At 43.5% G+C, this 19,309-nt stretch overlaps 1 protein-coding gene across 5 annotated transcripts in view; it reads right to left on the minus strand.

The window, feature by feature from the left end:
• The window catches only part of SHC4 (SHC adaptor protein 4), a 144,515-nt gene that overhangs the window by 34,274 nt on the left and 90,932 nt on the right, over window positions 1–19,309 (minus strand). For 4 of the 5 annotated variants that reach the window (XM_089309464.1, XM_008269042.5, XM_070054157.2 and 1 more), the window contains exons 5-6: window positions 15,299–15,352; window positions 10,490–10,541 (exon numbers count right to left, since the gene is read on the minus strand). In XM_089309464.1, the coding sequence (XP_089165590.1) occupies window positions 10,490–10,541; window positions 15,299–15,352 (106 nt within the window). Of the gene's footprint in view, window positions 1–1,327; window positions 1,709–10,489; window positions 10,542–15,298; window positions 15,353–19,309 lie in introns of those variants that run through there. The other variant, XM_089309466.1, reaches the window with a different exon arrangement.

The following is a 19,309-nucleotide window of genomic DNA, read 5'->3' on the forward strand; positions in this document are numbered from 1 at the left end:
TATATTTCACTTTGTGTTTCTATGGGGGTGCAAACGATTGAAATCTTTACTTAATGTACACTAAACTGATCTTCTGTAAAAAAAAAAAAAAAAAGAAAAAAAGAAATTATCAACTCCCAACTTGACGCTCACTGGGATTAAACATGATAATAGGTCTGATCTGATTTCATCATCATTTAAAAAAAATCATCTATTATTTTTCACTTTATGTTTCTGTGTGGGAACAAACTGTTGAAATCCTTACTTAAGGTATACTAAGCTGATCTTCTGTATATTAAGATAATCGAAAATGAATCTTGATGTGAATGGAAGGGGAGAGGGAGTGGGAAAGGGGAGGGTTGTGGGTGGGAGGGACGGTATGGGGGGGAAAGCCATTGTAACCCATGAGTCGTACTTTGGAAATTTATATTCATTAAATAAAAGATAAAAAAAAAATATCAGTTGATAGAATAAATCCTAGTTTCTCTGAATCATATCATTATTTCTAGGACATGAAATTCTCTGCTCTTTTATTGAAGTGTGAGCTGCAGCAAGTCCCCAGTTGATGGAAGATTTCTCTCTCTCTCTCAAATAAATAAATAAAATATATTTTTAAATATATGGCATAGCTGGTAAAGCTACCACCTGTGACACCGGCATCCCATTATGGGTGCTAGTTTGAGTCCAGGCTACTCCACTTCTGATCCAGCTCCCTGTTAATTTGCCTGGGAAAGCAGTGGAGGATGGCCCAAGTGTTTGGGCCCCTGCACCTAGATGGGACACCCAGAAGAAACTCCTGGCTTTGGACCGGTCCAGTCCTGGCTGTCGCGGCCATCTGAGGAGTGAACTAGTAAATTGAATATTCTTTTCTCTGTCTCTCCACCTCGTTCTGTAACTCTGCCTTTCAAATAAATAAAATAAGCCTTTAAAAAAATGAAGAAGATAATGAGAGGCAGGAGACTCAAACATGTAGGTATACACACGTACAGAAAAATATATTGTGCTTCCAGTGAGAGGGATAAGAGACGAAGGATGTTTAAAAGAACTCTGTGAAAAGATTTATATCTGAGTTCAAGTTCCAGTTATGCCACCATCTGTGTGACCTGGACAAATCGCTCAATGGCAAGGTCCGCACCTGCCAAGGCAAAGTGCTGGTGGCTTCTGAAGCCCTTTTTTTACTTTATAGACTCTTATCCTTTATCACAGTAGCTTAAACCCTTTAAGGAACGGAACAAAGCAGGTAGGCACAATGGAATGAGCGAATCAGCCAAACCCACCAACCACCCTTTAACACTTCTAACACAGGAGGGCCTTTCAGAAAGTCTGTGGAAATTATGAAAAAACTGCATGGGCTTCTAAATTCTTTTATTCCAAAGTAAGCTTATCTTTGAATTCCATATTTCCAAGAACCCGCTCAAGTACATTCCATACTTCTAAAATGCTTTATTTGTCTTAACTTTTCCAATGCTGATATATTGAGGTTTTTTGCCTCTTTATGGGCTGATGCCACCAACAACATTTTCTGCTTGGCTTTAGATTACCATATGACTGCCAGCTTATTCTTTAGGAGATTAAACAGGAAGAAAACCAGTGGTGCCCATTTCTCTCCCCAGGAGAAGTGGAACAGGCCGATCCTGGACAGCTGTTCTTCTTCCCAGTCTTGCCTCCCTTGGGGAACACGCCTGTTTGGATGGAGCTATCTGTTGCCGTCATTCTCAGACATGCTGCTCTGTGAAAATGATCAGGATAGGGGCGGGCCTTTAATTCCATACACATATGCCCATTTCCAAATATTAGAGATACCCCCAAAAGCTTGACCAAGAATTGCAATCTATAGCTAACAGAAAGGAAGAAAGGCCAGTTTATACAAAGTCCTAAAAGAAAGACAAGTATCCACAGAGTTCCAGGTACCAAAAAGGAATGCAGCTTCTCAGTGACCTGTAATTTGGCTAAGGACGCTTCACTTTGCACTCCCTGTCTGCATGGGGTTTTGACTTCCTGCCTTGGAGCCGGACAGACCCACAGTTCTACCACTGGGTGTCGCTCCAGACACTGTATTAAGAAGGATTTAAAAGAATCTTATATTCATAGTCTTCTAGATTTTTCCTTTGGCTTCCTAGCCAGGAAGTCATGGACAAGAGGATGAGAACAATTCTTAGAGGTTTACAGGCTTTTCTTTATTAGTTTTACGTTTGTCTTCATTTTGTTAGGAGACTAGAAATTAAGAAGTTCAGTTTCTCAGCTCAGCCACCAGATGGTGCTGTGGTACTGAAGCAGAGTGTCCTGCAAGCCTTGGGAACTCATTCAAAGCTCCCCCAGCAGCCTATAGCTAACCAACATCATCAGGGCACTAGTGCATGTACTTTATAACCATGAGAATAAATATAAACTAGTGGGTCCATTTAGGTGGTTTTTTTTTTTAAGATTTTATTTATTTGAGAGGTAAAGTTACAGACAGTGAGAGGGAGAGACAGAGAGAAAGGTCTTCCCTCCGTTGGTTCACCCCTCAAATGGCCACCATGGCCGGAACTGCGCTGATCTGAAGCCAGGAGCCAGGTGCTTCTTTCTGGTCTCCCGCGTGGGTGCAGGGGCCCAAGCATTTGGGCCATCCTCCACTGTCTTCCCAGGCCACAGCAGAGAACTGGATCAGAAGAGGAGCAGCCGGGACTAGAATCGAAGCCCATTTGGGATGTCGGCACTGCAGGCGGTGGATTAACCTACTGCACCAAGGCACCGGCCCCTCATGGGGTTTTTAAAAGAACTTTCCTCAAGGACTTAGAACCATGGCCTTCCTATGCTGAGCTGGTGCCGGTGACCTGGGCTTCTCCCTAGACTAAACCCTGAGAAAATACTGAAATCTTCCTGGATTGCTACACACTTTGAGTAAGCAGTGAAGAGAATGTGGCTAGTTGGGACGGCACTGTGGTGTAGCAAGTAAAGCCGCCATCTGCAGTGCTGGCATCCCATGTCAGCGCCAGTTCAAGTCCTGGCTGCTCCACTTCTGATCCAGCTCTCTGCTATGGTCGGTCGGTCTCTCTCTCTCTCTCTCTCTCTGCCTCTCCTTCTCTCTGTGTGTAACTCTTTCAAAATAATTAAATAAATCTTAAAAAAAAAAGAAGAAGAATGTGGCTAGTCTCACAGCAAGGACAGGTTCAGGCCATGTTAGCCACTTAGTAAATGCCAGCCATTCTTGCTGCAATTTGCCTTTTCTTCAGAAAAGGGCCTTTTATTCTTTTTTTAAAAAAGATTTATTTATTTATTTGAAAGTCAGAATTATACAGAGAAAGGAAAGGCAGAGAGAGAGAGAGAAAGGTCTTCCATCCACTGGTTCACTCCTCAATTGGCCGCAATGGCCGCAGCTGTGCCGATCTGAAACCAGGAGCCAGGAGCTTCTTCCAGGTCTCCCACGTTGGTGCAGGGGCCCAAGTACTTGGGCCATCTTCTACTGCTTTCCCAGGCCACAGCAGAGAGCTGGATACGAAGTGGAGAAGCCGGTACTAGAACCGGCACCCACATGGGATGCCGGCACGTCAGGCCAGGGTGTTAGCCCACTGTGCCACAGCAACGGCCCCAGAAAAGGGCCTTTTATCAGATGAGTAGTGCATAAAAGGGCTCTGGCCAAGAAGGGCGAAAACTGGCAATGCTGTGACTCAGATGCACTAATGCAAAATTTCATCATGCAAAGGGGACAGTGGGACTGCGCAGCATTATTGGTGTGAAGCCTGTCTCCTCTGCTGTCTCCCCTTCCCGCCAGCCACGCTCTCCTCCTCCCCCCTGCAGCCTGCCTTTACCAGTGCATGGAAACTGCGCACTCCAAGGTGACCGATGGCCTGTTAAGGGCTGGGCTAAATGGCGTTTCCCACCTTCATCCCCCTTAACTCCTCTGCGGTGGGGGCCCTGCGCCGATGGCTGGGAGAAACTTCTCGTAATGTTCATCTGAGCTCCTTTCCAGCTCCTGACCACTCTTCCTTTGAGTTCTCCAACTTCTCAACGTTCTCACCCGCATCTCTCTGGGCTCCTCCATCACTTTTAGGGCTAAGGAATTATAAGTACAGTTTTTCCAAACCCACATCTCAGACCTAGTGTCTGTCTGTCTGTCTGTCTCTCTCCTCACCCCACCTTGCTGCACCTTACCCCCAAGACCCTCTTCTTGGGCTTCTTCTGTTGTTTTCCCCTGGATGAATTAACTCTAGGTAATTTTATAACATCATCTTTCTGCTTTTACCTGTCTTTTTTATTTATTTGAGAACTTCTGATTTTTCCCCTTTATAAAATTACGTAAATTATGAAATGGACTTCAGTATAGGAATTCTAGAAAATAAAAAGGCACCAAGGAGCAATAAAAATTACACAAACTCTCACCCTGCAGATAACCACTATGCACACTTTGGCATGCATCTCCCCAGTCCTCCTCCTCTGTAAAGCTATGCCCAAATTCCCTAGGCTCATGCTACGCACGCTGCTTCACAACCTGCCATTTGTTCTCAGTAGTAATGTGAATGGTTTCCATGTCATTATTTATTCTCCTACAACACTAGTTCTAATTGCTGCATAGAACTATGTTTTGCATTCATTTAAATAATTTGTTATCTATGAATATTGAATTAATTTTATTTTTTCTAGCCTTTATCTTCTTTTTCAGATGTTTCTTGGTGCCCTGCAATGTTCTTCCATAAAAGCGTGCTCACAATCAATCCACCCAGTTGTTGGCTAATAACCTCAGGAAGATCCTACTTTTCATAGTCCCCAGGTTTCCTTTTCCTTTTCCCTTTCCTTTCCCCCTCCCTCCCTCCCTTCCTCCCTTCCTTTCTCCCTTCCTTTCTTTTTCCTTTCTTTCTCTCTCTCTCTCTGTGTCTCTTTCTTTCTTAACATTGATTTACTTATATGAAAGGCAGAGTTACAGAGAGAGAGGAAGAGACAGAGAGAAAGAGATCTTCCATCTGCTGGTTTACTCTCCAGATGGCCACAATGGCCAGGGCTGTGCCAGACTGAAGCCAGGAGCCAGGAGTTTCCTCTATGTTTTGCACGTAGGCATAGGGACCCAAACATTGGGCCATCTTGTGCTGCTTTTCCCAGGCCACTAGCAGGGAGCTGGATCTGAGGTGGAGCAGCCGGGACATGAAACAGCACCCATATGGCACAGCAGCATCACAGGCAGTGGCCTCAACTGCTGTGCCACAATGCCAGCCCTAATTCCCGTATTTTCTTCCATAGTAACAGTGCCTCCTTCGTAGGACTGCTGTGAGGATGCAACTGAGATCACGGAAAGTACTCTTGACAATGCTTGGCGTGTGGTTAGCATACAGTAAATGGTGGCTGATTTTTGTATTGGGCTACCTGTCTCCTATGTATAAGAATCTGTTTGGGGTTGGCACTGTGGCAGAGCCAGGCACAGAAATACTTGCATTGCATACAATATCCCACTGACTCCTCAGAAACATCTGCTCCCCACGGATTCATGAATCCACACAGGTAAATAGTCATCAAGTACTGTTCATTCACAGCGGTGGTCCAAACTGTGCCTTCCCTCTCCATGCACACTACCAGCTGGGCTCAGGACCAGCGACAAATCCTCTGACTTGGACTGCACATTACAGACCGCCTTCCTGCCCTTCCACATCACCTTTACAGATGCAAGTCATCATTGTAGCATTTCTGTAGCACGGCAGAAGCTGGAATAATTTTTTTGTAAAGGCTTATTTATCTGAAAGGCAGAGTTACAGCGAGAGAAAGGGAGAGAAAGGGAGAGACAGAGAGAGAGAGAGAGAGAGAGAGAGAGAGAGAGAGAGAGAGAGAAATATCTTCCATCCACTGGTTCACTACCCCAAATGGCTGCAACGGCCAGGGCTGGGCCAGGACAAAGCCAGGAGCTGCATCCAAGTCTCCCACATAGGTGTAGGGGCCCATCTTCCACTGCTTTTCCAGGCAAATTAGCAGGGAGCTGGATGGAAAGTGGAGCAGCTGGGACTCAAACTGGCACCCATGTGGGATACCAGCACTGCAGGCAGCAGCTTACCCTGCTGCACCACAACACCAGCCCCTCTAGGATAATTTTTAAAAAGCTGAAAATCTGTCATGACGCCAGTGGCCTACCGGCTGGCACTGAGTGCCCTCCACAATCTGTTTCCAGCCTTTCTTCATTCACAGCTCCTCAACTTTCACTTCTTCCCTTCCCTGCACCCCACCTTTACACACACACTCAGCATCCGACACACGGCTCTGGGCTCCCAGTACGATGGTCTTCACCTGTGCCTTTCTTCTCGCATTCCACAGATCCTAACTGAGCATCTACTGCAACCCAGGCACTGCTCTCCGGCTACCCCTCCTTTTCCATGCACATCTTACAGCTCATGCTTGTCCCTCACACTGGATCAGGAGCCCACAGTGGCCAGGAATTATTTTTCTTCTGTAACAATCAGCTCACCCCTTGCATATTAGGTTCTAACTCATGATTAGTTGTGGACATAAAAGCTGCGCCATGACCTCCCCTTTGAGGGGACTGTGCTAACCAGGGGCCCAAGTGAGGGGAAACAATTTAACACTAGAGGTATGCATGTGCAAGCAGCGGGTATATTGAGAACATGGTGGCTTCTCACAGAGGTTTTTATAACAAGATATATAAGGGAGAAACAGAAATAAGGGAACAGCAAAAAAGAAAAAATAAGCAATGATGAGAATCCACTAACTTTCAAATACAAAAAATTATTGTATATTTCTAAGCTATTTATCGACTCAGACCTGTTTTCTTAAATAAAAAAGAAAGATGAGATGAAGAGAAAGAAAATAATGCTCTCTGTGTTTCCTAAATTATTCAACCCAATGATACCAGGAGGTATGTATTATTATTCCCACCTAAAAGATAAAAATAAGAAGTTGAGGTTTGAGAACATGAGACCATCTGCCTAGCCTCACACAGCGAGATGGCAGAAGTTAGGATTTCTGACTCCAGCAGCAATCTTGTGTCCTGTGACTTATTCCTTATTTCTCATTTTCAGGTTACTGACTAAAGGAAGAAAAAACTGAAAGCTCTATTTGGACTGTTTCCATTCCTCAAACCCCATGCGTGTCCTCACTCCGCGCTTCTCACGAAAGCCTTCTAGAAGTCTCCGTGCCACTCGGCTCCACCACACAGCTCAGGCCCACAGCCGGCGCTTTCTACGCGAATGCACGGCATCGGAATGTTCTCTCCCTCTTGTTTTACTGTGGCAAAGGGAGAGACTTGCAAGCATGGGGGTCCTCCTTGGCCTTACCCAGTGCCACCAGCTCTGATGTCAGAACTGCTTACCACCGTTTACTTAGGAGCCAGGACATGTGCAGAGACAGGCAGTGACCGGTGGCCAAGTTACTGAACACCTACCCTTCTCAGTGTATTTCTTTTCTTCCTTTTATCCCGCTCAGTTCATGTGAAGGGACAAAGCTTTGCTGTGCAGAGGCCTTTCCAAACATAGAAAGGAGTTCTTCTTTGAGAAGTTCAAGCAGGGATGAAAAGAAGTGGCACTTTTCTGGTATCCCTTGCTGTACTCCCTCTGCCCCTTTACCAGTTCCTGTCTCTCACACCCACTCTTCGGCTGTTAGCCATGCTTCGTTAGGTGGTTGAAAGCGACTTAATTTTTATAGGGTATGTCGTGGTGCTTGTCCTCCCCTCCTTCCTCTCCATCTTATCCGGACCGTGTTCTTTGGGCAACCATTTACTAAGCATCTATTTTATCCCAGGCTCTGTGCCAGTGATCGGTCATCATTTCATTCCTGGCCATCACAGTTGCTTCCAAGTGGACCTCCCTCCCTTAAGTTTCTTCCGGAGGAGAGCACTTTCACTTTCTTATGGACTTGTCTAAATACTGATGGAGACTGTGGATTCAAAAGCCTTCTGCATAGCAGGTAAAGCTGCCGCCTTCAGTGCTGGCATCCCATAAGGGTGCTGATTCGAGTCCCAGCTGCTCCACTTCCAATCCAGCTCTTTGCTATGGCCTGGGAAAACAGTAGAAGATGGCCCAAGTGCTTGAGCCCCTGCACCCATGTGGGAGACCTGGAAGAAGCTCCTGGCTCCTGGCTTCGCATTAGCACAGTTCCAGCTGCTGGAAGACCTCTTTCTCTCTCTCTGCCTCTCTTTCTCTCTCTGTGTAACTCTGACTTTCAAGTAAATAAATAAATATTTTTTAAAAGTCTTCCATAGCCTAGGTAGCTTATGGCAAGAACCTTGGGTGGTCACTGACATCATACATAAGAGTGTTAATTGGTAAATTAACAACAGGAGTCACTGTGCACTTACTTCCAATGCAGGACTCTGTCCTCAAAGAGTTGTATTATGAGAGTTAACAGTAAAACTTGTTCTCAAAGATTTATTTCATCTTAGTGTATTAAATGGAGAATATTCTTATGTCTCATAAGTTTTAGTTATGTGTAAGTGTCCAACTCCATTGCTTGGTTTCTTAGGTGCTTCTTTAATTAATGATAAAACTTGTTCTTAAATATTTTAATGTATTAAGTGGAGGATATTCTTATGTAGTCATGTATAAGTGCTTGCAAAAGATGTCTCATTCTTAGGTGCTTCTTTAAAGTTAATTAAGTTTCTCAAAGGAAAAAAGAAGTGAAATTAACTTTGAGATGCAATGACTTTGAGCAGCTCTTGTCTAGACTGTTGAGGAACATTTTTTTTTTTTCAAACAAATTGTTGAACTCTTTACTTAGTATAGAGTTAATCTTCTGTGTATAAAGTTAATTGAAAATAGATCTTAGTAAAAAATAAGCCTGGGAATAGGAGAGGGAGGAGAAAAAGAGGTGGGAGTGTGGGTGGGAAGGTGGATACAGTGGGAAGAATCACCATATTCCTCAAGTTGTATTATGAAATGCATGACCTTTGTATTCCTTAAATAAAAGGATTCTGTGCAAAAAAAAAAAAAAAGTTTTTCCTGAATCCATTTACTACAGCATTCCCCTGCCAAGTAAACCCTTCTTACACTCTGCTTAGTAAACAGCTATCTGAACCCACTTTCCCATAAGACTCAGCCCCTTCTTATTGGGCCTTCTTCTCTCTGCCCACTGGACAACTTTTTCTTCCTCCACATAGATTCTACAATGTTATGTGCTCTGTGCATTTGGACCCCAACACATCTTGTGCCTTTCCACCTCTGTGCCTTATAGCTCTTTACATTTCCAATTCCCACTCCATGTCTGCTTAATAAATGTGGTACAGCAAACTCCACCCATGGAGCAGCAGAGGATTTTGCTTAACGAAGGGGGAGGAAAACCAAACTTTCATCCCTAATAGGGGTCTGAATGTCCCAGAGTTAGAGATGAGAATAATACTAATCATGTCTGTCTACAGAGGTCCAACTACCTGAGGAACTCAGGTGTGTCTGAGAGATGAGTTGTTTAGGCAATTTTGCTTAATATTAACTCTTCCATTTATTCAGCCCTTCCACAAAATGGTTTTGGAACATCACAATAACAGTGGGCACATGAGTAAGAGAAACTGGTTTTAGCCATCATGGAACTTTTAGCCTACTTGAACAGATACATTAAAGACATCAAGAGCTGCAACAAGTGAGTAAATAAAATAATAGAGTGTGGCATAGATATCAATAAGAGAAACAAAATGTTTTGATGCAGCACCTGTGGGATATGCTACTAGGAGTAGGAGCAACTACCAGTCAAAGATCTCTCTGAAGAAGAGGCATTTAAACTGAAATCCAAAAGAAAAGACCAAACACTCAAAGTGGCATTTTGCTCTTTAACAACTAGTGTACATGCTGCACACACATATACACACACACACAGGCCAATGCAGACCAATAACATGATTGGCTTAAGTCTTATGGGTAATTCATTTTTGTACTGATGCTATGGCAGCTAGTCCCTTCATTATAACCAAAGATGCCTCTTGTTAGTTTTTGGGTCTCTCCAAAGAATGGATCTTAAATCTCACCTATATATTTTTCTACTTTACTCTGCTAGCAGGACCATTAAAAAAATTTACTTAGTAAATTAGTTGAAAAGAAGATTGACAGAAGGTGGGGGGAGGGAGAGGGAGAGGGAGAGGGGGAGAGGGAGAGAGAGAGAGAGAGAGAGAGAGCACGAGTGCAAGTGTCCTTCCATCTTCTGGTTCACGATCCCAAATGGCTGCAACAGGCAGGACTAGGTCAAGCAGAAGCCAGGAACCCAGAACCCCATCTGGGTCTCCCATGCAAGTGGCACAGATCCAAGTACTTGATCCATCATCCACTGCTTTTCCCAGGCACATTAGCAGAGAGCTGGATCCAAAGCAGTGCAGCTGGGATGGGAACAGCACTCTTGATAAGGGATGCTAGTGTTGCATGCAACACTTTAACCTGCCGCACCACAACACTGGCCCTGTAGGGCCTTTTATTACCAACTCAAATTTACATAACATTTCTACAATGCAACACGGCACTTAGTGATACCCATCACTACATGTATTGAAAATTTCTTGTTACTTTTAAAGTCAGTATATACCAGCTCTTACGAACATCTTCGAAGTTGCTTTCCATACCTCGTTGATTAACTGGATCTTTAGCTACATAGGCAACATAGTCTGTAGTATCCTAGAAAAAAGGGAAAATAATTGCATTTAAAATAAATGAATTGGACCATCGAAAGATAAGAGTACATGTAGGGTATGATACTGAGGCAAGAGCTTAAACACAAGAAGAATATGAACACATACTAGTTTAACAAGTGTGAACTTTATATCCATTGCCCCTTAGAGAAACAATCTGAGGATTAAAATGTTAGAGGCAGACTGTGTCATGAAATATAAAAAGGAATGCAGATAGGGAATGGGCTAGGATATATTCTTTAAATTGGCTAGGAACTATGGTTCTCTCCTGTGTTTAAAATGAAAATATCATGGATTCTACAGTCACTGGGGTGTCAACAACTAGGATGGGGCATCAGGATTCCTCTGTTGTCCAAACAGATGCCAATGTATATCAGAAAAATAGTTGATTGAAGAGACAGCTTGGGTTTTGTGTGAAGCACAAGAATAATAAAGCAAAAATGCAAGGTATTCATTTGATAATGGGAGAATATAGAAAAGAAAGAGTCATTTTTTAAAAAAAGAGAATTCATGAAAACCTTACGGTGGAAAAAGAGATGTGATACTGACTTTGTAAACACAGGCAAATAAACCACTGGTGATGCCAGCTGCTCTTAAAAATGGTAAGCTGATGAGTGACAAGATTTTAATAATTAAGGATGCTTTTTGTTATCTCAATTCTCAGGGAAAAAATACACACAATGCCATTTGCAGATTAGAAGTATGACTCTCTGGAGGGAAGATGCAATCAGCTGGCAGGAAATAAGAGCCCACGTTTGTAATACCCTCAAGGACAATCACTTAATAACTCACAATGAATCACACAGGAAGCAGATCTCAGGGTCAGCAGAGCTCAGGTTACTTTGGAAAATAACACACACAGAAGTAAATTCCTCTTATGCAAAACAAAAAAGGTCTGAAATGTCTCTGAAGCAAATAAGGTCCTACCTATGAGCTTTTGTTTAGATTACTTGAGAAGAGAAGCCATCTCTGGACTTCAGCACTAATATTAAAATGAAGAGGCAGCAGGATGCCCATGCTGATGTGCAGCTTGTTAGATGACGAGAAGGAGGCTGTGGAGCCTCAGCACACCTCAGTTTCCTCACCTTCAAAACAGTCTCTGGCGTTTTTTTTTTTTTTTTTTTTTTTTTTAGATTTATTTATTTATTTGAAAGTCAGAGTTACACAGAGCTAGGAGAGGCAGAGAGAGGTCTTCCATCTGCTGGTTCACTCCCTAATTGGCCGCAACAGCCGGAGCTGCGCCAATCCAAAGCCAGGAGCCAGGAGATTTTTCCGGGTCTCGCATGTGGGTGCAGGGGCCCGAGGACCTGGGCCATCTTCTACTGCTTTCCCAGGCCACAGGAGAGAGCTGGATTGGAAGTGGAGCAGCCGGGTCTTGAACTGACGCCCAAATGGAATGCTGGCAATGCAGGGGGCGGCTTAACCCACTACACCACAGCGCCAGCCTCAAGCATTCTTTTTTTCTTAAGATTTTTTTATTTATTTATTTGAGAGGCAGAGTTACAGACAGAGAGATGGAGAACAGAGAAAGGTCTTCCATCCGCTGGTTCACTTCCCAAATGGCCACAAAGGCCGGAGCTCAGCTGATCTGAAGTCAGGAGCCAGGAGCTTCTTCCGGGTCTCCCACAGGAGTGCAGGCACCCTAGCACTTGGGCCATCTTCTACTGCTCTCCCAAGCCATAGTGCAGAGCTGGATTGGAAATGGAGCAGCTGGGGCGCAAACTGGCTTCCACTCAGCCTACTACACCACAGCATCAGCCCCTTCCAATATCCGTGCAGTCCTAAAATTCTATAGCTCTTAATATCTGGGAGAATTTAAATAACACTAGAAGTAAAACACACTCAGTAAAGAGAAGTAAGAACAAAGATGATGAGATAAGGGAGAATCCTCAGTTTTACTAAAATTCAGAGAGCAATCTGGTAGAAAAAAGATGACTATGTTGGGCTATGGAAACTTTTAACTCAGCTTCCTACCCCTTGTAATGTGTTGGATATGAAGTTGTAATCTCTCTCAGTGAGTAACCTAAAAAATATGGATGTGCCTTAGTTGAAGGGGTGATATTCACCTCTTGTGATGGGGGTGCCAGGCACCTAATTCTTCTAACACTGTGGGGCAGTGGGGATCACTTTCCATTTCATAGACAAGGATCCTGAAGCTAAGATAGGTTTTACAAGTCAAGTTTGCTTTGCCAAAGCCTGGCGCTGCCCCTTGTGCCTCCCGACAGAGTCAGACTTCACTGAGAATAGGGTGGCGCCCTATTTCTATTTTAAATCCTCATCAGTGGATTTTCTTTCCAGCTATAGAGAACACAGAGGGTTCCACTCAGTTCAGCCAGTCAAACCTCGCCATAGCGACAATGAATCCAATCCAGTTTGTTTTTGGAAGGGGCAGTGCTTTGGCGAGTTGAAAGAACTGAAGGATGAAAGGCACAGGAAGACAGAAGGAAAAGAATAAAGATTCAGGAGAACATCTGTAGAAGTCACGCAGGGCGTGCCCAGGGTGAATGAGGACTTGGGGCTGTGTCCTAAAGTGATGGCAACCCTTGACATTTGGAAAGGGATAACACGGGGCGAACACCAATCATTGCTTTTCATACCACATTTATTGAAAATTCCTTTAAATGTCTTACAAAAAGTATTTGAGTTCCTTCAAGGATGACCAAGCTACAGTGGGTTAGGAAGAGGAGAAACAATGCTGCTGTTTTTATCCTGGATTCAGTCCACCGTCCCTGCTGCCTAACCCTTGGTGTTACAAGGCTGGATGGATCAGGGTCCAGATCCATTATTAAGCTCACACAGCAGCCTCTAAGGGCCAACCACTCTGCCAGCTCCCTGTTTACTAATGGAACCACAAATAGCCATCTGTGGAATCTCTTGGAGAAAAGGTGGAGCTCTTAATTTGGTTTAATTTTTTTATTTTAAAGATTTACTCATTTATTTGAAAGTCAGAGTTACACAGAGATAGAAGGAGCAGCAGAGAGAGAAAGTGAAGTTTTCCATCTGCTGATTCACTCCCCAATTGGCCACAACAGCTGGAGCTGCACCCATCCGCAGCCAGGACCAGGAGCTTCTTCTGGGTTTCCCATGCAGTGCAGGGGCCCAAGCACTTGGACCATCTTCTACTGCTTTCCCAGGCCACAGCAGAGAGCTGGATCAGAAGAGGAGCAGCCGGGACTAGAACCGGCACCCGTATGGGATGCCAGCGCTTCAGGCCAGGGTGTTAACCCACTGCGACACAGCGCCAGCCCCAATTTGGTTTACTTTTAAATAGTAGCGTGATGGAATGCAATAATTTGGAAATAATCAAACCCAAGACTGAAAGATGAGGAAGTAGTGAAGTCTGAAAGGAAAACTGAGTACCCATCAAAAAGGAAAAAAAGAAATTAATTTGAAATCCTGTAAAGGCTTCTTTCTGCCGTATGCTTCAAAAAAGCTCTGAAAGCAGGCTGTCTTGCTTTGCTAGACTTAAATACTTCGGGTTCCTGGTAGCCAGTGTGAAGACAAGTAATTATGGAGATGTTTCTGAGAATGACCCCATTTAAATAGCATTCACGTAAGAAAGCTGCACCAGCCTGCAAGGAAAGGAACCCGCTTAAGTACTTTAGATGCCAATTTATGAACCAAGGGTCCCACACAGTTACTTTAGGACTTTATTTCTTCTTAGGAGAGACACCATCCTTTCTGATTTCTTTTAAATATTTAGCCAGAGTTTAAAGCAAATTAAAACTCTGCAGTGACACCAGCTGCCAGATTTAGTTGTTACCACTGTCCATCTCTCTCCGGTTTCTGGATCATGTATCTTGCCATTTATGACCCTAAATTTTATTTCTCAATTAGAAATGAGAAAGTAAATATGAGGGATAGAAAATGATTCATCACTGGACTGGATTCTATTATCTTATTTCTGAGCAATACAGTATTTAATTCTAAATGATTTGCAAAAAATAAGGTAATATATTTTATGTTATCCTGTATGTTTTCTTGTTTACCATTTTCTGTGTTTATTATGAAAGTCATTCCCTACCCTCCTTCAGATTTCCATATATTTACAGGTACAAGAGAAAGACCCACCACGTTATAGAGGAGCAAATTTGTCCTTCAACTCCCTCAGTTTCAACAGACTTTTATCTTGTTCAGCCATGGACTCCCCAGCTTCAAGGTCGCTCTCCAAGGTCTAGAAATGATGCAGGAGGGAGTGGGCTCTGCAGACAAGGCTTGGAGAGAGAGTCCTGTACCATTTGTGGGATGTGAGTACCACGTGGCCTCTCGCTGGAGAGAAACTGCAAGTTCTCGATCCCCAACGGAGCTTTCCCTCCCTGGGTTTCTGCAAACCTGGCTGCTCATTCTAAATGAGAATCATTCTAGATTAGGTTTAGTTGCCTTGGCTGACACAAATATGGCAGAGTCATCCTCTCATAGGGACAGTGATAAGTAGAGCCTGCTGGGGGTTCTGAGGCAGCACTGGCCATGTGTGCTATTCATAACTTAGATATTATAGACATGAAGCCTATCATATGGCAATTCCATGGCTGGCAACACAATGGAGAACTGTTAGCTCAACTACTCATCCAAATATATTTTAGTTCAGTGACAGAAAATATTTTTCCAAGCCAAATTTTATTACCTGATAAAGGTAGCTGTTCACAAATTGTAACACTTAGAAAAGATAGGCCATGGCTAATAAGCTTTATGTAGAAGCTCTTTTAACTCTTATCAAAAGAAATTTCATGAATCCATACTTACAGGATCCCCTCCAGAAGCAAATGAAATAGACTGCATATGATGATTTGCAATAATCTGAAAAACATAAATTAAACATGCATGATGCTAGAAAATTATTCTTCCTAGTTAGACACAGACTAACAATAATCAACATAAATTTGTTTGGGTTTCATTTGCTCTTCATCCCTTTGGTAACCACTCCACCCATTATGTACAAGAATCTCATATAAATCATGAGGTTCATGGAGGCTTGACAGGCCCCTCTCAGTGCCCCTCCCCACCCAGACGAATGCATGATCCAGATTTAGCCAATCAGAAAATACCATTTGGACACTGAAGAGTCAATCAATATCTTTGGGAGGAACTGAAATGGATAGTAGAAGAGAAAGCATCTTTCTCTGCCATTAAGGGCCATGCAAGTTCAAACACTTGTGAAGACCACCTTTTGCTGCCAAGTGGGACAAGCCTACCGGAATATGAAGCTTTCCTTCTGGGGAAAAAATCAGAGCCAAAATTTAAAAATAGAAAACATTTGGTGGTGGGGCCGGCACTGTGGCATAGAATGTTAAGCCTCCACCTGCAGTGACGGATCCTATAACAACGGGAGCTGGTTCAAATCCCAGCTGCTCCATTTCCTATCAAGCTCCCTGCTGTTGCCCCTGGGAGAGCTGCTGAGGAAGACCCAAGTGCTTGGGCCCCTGAACCCAGGTGGGAGACCCAGAAGAAGCTCCTGGTTTCAGGCTGGCCCAGCCATGGCCATTGTGGCCATTTGGGGACAGAAGTAGCAGATGAAAGATTTCTCCATCTCTCTCTCTCTCTCACCTTCTCTCTCTGTATTTCTCTGCCTTTCAAATAAATAAATAACTCTTTGAAAAAATGAAATAAAATAAGGGCTGGGGATGTGCCAGCATCCCATATAGGTGCTGTTTCCTGTCCCCGCTGCTCCCCTTCCAATTCAGCTCCCTGCTGATGGCCTGGGAAAGTAGTTAGAAGATGGCCCAAGTGCTTGGGCCCCTGCACCCACTTGGGAGACCTGGAAGAAACTCCTGGCTCCTTGCTTCAGATCAGCTCAGCTCTGGCCATTCCGGCCATTAGGAAGTAAACCAGCAGATGGAAGAACTTTGTCTCTCCCTCTCTTCATAACTTTACTTCTCAAATAAATAAATAAAATCTTTAAAAAAAAGAAAAGGTTGGTGGCAACATTTGTTCCTTAGCTTTAGTCAGTACACTTTCCCCTTTCCTTTCTGTTTTTGTTTTCTATGTATTTATTTTTGCATAGTTTGAAGTGTTGTTGTTCACTACCAAAAGTATTCTGACCAAGTCAGTACCCTTTAGCCTTCCAATATGAAATAAAACTAGTCAAGTGAATTGCATCAATAAGCCAAGAAAAATCTTTTTAAAGAACTTTTTAAAAAAAATTAATCTGAAAAACAGAAACAGATCTCCTATCTACTGGTTCACTCCCCTCAGTGCCTGCAGCAGCTGAGGCTGGGCCAAATAGGAGCCAGGAACTCAGTCTGGGTCTCCCACGTGAGTGGCAGAGATGCAACATCATGAGCCATTTCATGCTATCTTCCAGAGTACACATTAGCAGAAAGCTAGCACTGGGCACCAGAGTGCACATTAGCAGAAAGCTAGCACTGGGCACAGAGCCGGGACTTGAACTCAGACCTTCCAATATGAGACACAGGCATCCCGGAGATGTATTTGCCACACTGTTTTTTAAAGTTTCATTAGAACATCAACACTATGGGTGGACTTCTGGCTAAGTGGTTAAGTTCCTATTTGGGATGCCCACATCCTATCAGAGTGCCTGGTTTTCCTGGCTGCTCTGCTCCTGATCCAATTTCCTGCTAAGGCACACCCTGGAAGGCAACAGATAATGCCCCAAGAACTTGGGTCCCTGCCACTCATGTGAGAAGCATGGATGAATTCCTGGCTCCTGGCTTCAATCTGGCCTAGCCCTGGCTGCTGACGGCATTTGAGAAGTGAGTCAGTGGACAAAAGATCTCCTCTGTCTCTCAATCCCCCACCCCCACCTCCACCTTTCAGATAAAATGAAGAGTAGTTTTTAAAAAGTTCTTTCTTTCTTATTTGAAAGGCAGAGTTACAGAGGGAGAGAGAGAGAGGCAGAGATAGCAAGATCCTCCAACCAATAGCTCACTCTCTAAATGGCAACAACAGCCCATTGGAAGCCAGGAGCTTCCTCCCCATCTCCCACATGATGCATGGGCCCAAGATTTGGGTCATCCTCCCCTGTGGATCTTGCATTGGATGCCGGCACCTCAGGTGGTCCCAATACATAAATTTTATTATTTCTTTTTTTTAAAAAAAGATTATTTTATTTGAAAGGCAGAGTCACAGAGAAGTAGAAGCAGAGAGAGAGAGAGGTCTTCCATCTGCTGGTTCACTCTCCAGATGGCCACAATGGCTGGAGCTGGACTGATCCAAAGCCAAGAGCCAGGAGCTTCTTCTGGGTCTCCCACTTTGGTGCAGGGGCCCAAGGACTTGGGCCATCTTCCACTGCTTTCCCAGGCCATAGCAGAAAGCTGGATCAGAAGTTGGGCAGCCAGAACTCGAACCAGTGCCCATATGGGATGCCAGCACTGCAGGCAGTGGCCTAACCTGCTACACCACAGTGCCAGCCCCAATAACTACATTTTAAAAACTTAAAACACTAATACTATGCACTATGTACTACATTTCAGAATTGTGTGGCAGAATCTGCTAGAGCTGCTATTATACAATGACCAAGCAATGTACATCTCACAGAACTGTGTATTTATATGGAATAGTAGATATTCTCAAGAAAGACAAAAACTGCCCTGGTCGTAACTGCTCTGAACTGGAAACAATCCTAATATTACCACTGTGCTACTCAAATGGTCTATCATTCACAGCAACGATGTTTGGAGAGCAAAGAAGCCAGACACAAAGAATACATGCTGCTTTTTTAATGTATATAACATTTAAAAACAGGAAAAAAATACTATCTTTAAATATATTTATTGGAGAGATGGAGAGAGGAGAAGGGGAGGGCGAGGTAGGGGGAGGGGAGAAAGAGGGAGAGGAAAAGCAAGTGAGCTTCCATCAGCTGATACACTTCCAGAATGCCCAGAGCTGGAGCTGTGAACGCAATCCCCGTCTCACAGGTGTGGCAGGACCCCAATTACTTGAGAAACCATTGCTGCCTCCCAGCGTCTGCACTAGCAAGAACCTGGAGTCAGCAACTGGAACCCGAGAGTCGCTTTGCTCCTGTGATCTCAGAGAACGGGTTCTGCATCTCAGGGAGAACACGGCTGCTGCAGTGAACCTCCTCGGTACGCTCAGGTAACCTGACACAAGATGAAAGCATCCCCACTGGCATCCTCACCGCTAAGTTAAACACCTCTTCCTCCATGCAGTTTTTAAAGATTCCTTGTATTGCACAAATGTTTGATTTATAAAAGATCTATAAGAATCAGAAGGAAGATAAAAATTGTTTTTGTGCAGTAGGAAAATCCATCATGATAAAAAGACATTCAGAAAAAAAAAAAAAACCTTTAAATCTGATTAAATAAAACTAATTCTTAAGACCTCTTCAGACAGACAGACGGGGAACAGTTGTAACCTTAAAAACAAAGTATTCACATGCAGATTTTATAAGGAATTCAGAGGACACAAATCAGTAACAAAAGAAATACCAAATAGGCAAATAGGACTTCTTTAAGAATAAAAACTATAGAAAATATATAGTATTAAACGATACACTATTAAATTGATAAAACTGTTAAAATCCAACAAAAGCAGGTGTGAAAAGGGTGTGCGGAGTTCTCAAATACTACTGGCTAGAACTTAAATTTTTACAGCAACTTTGGAGAGTACTTTGACAATATTTAAAGTAGACATACCCTATACACACAGAGAGAGCTAAGTCTTCAGGATATTGATAAACGTTTTTGAGAGTTATATAGAGCATGCAGAAAAAAGTTTTCCCACATAAAAATCCAAATAATGTAAAAAAATTATTTAAAGAATATACATCAAGCTGAC

Source organism: Oryctolagus cuniculus, chromosome 12, assembly GCF_051225735.1.
Source record: "Oryctolagus cuniculus isolate XC-2025 breed Fujian yellow rabbit chromosome 12, ASM5122573v1, whole genome shotgun sequence".
Taxonomy (NCBI): domain Eukaryota; kingdom Metazoa; phylum Chordata; class Mammalia; order Lagomorpha; family Leporidae; genus Oryctolagus; species Oryctolagus cuniculus.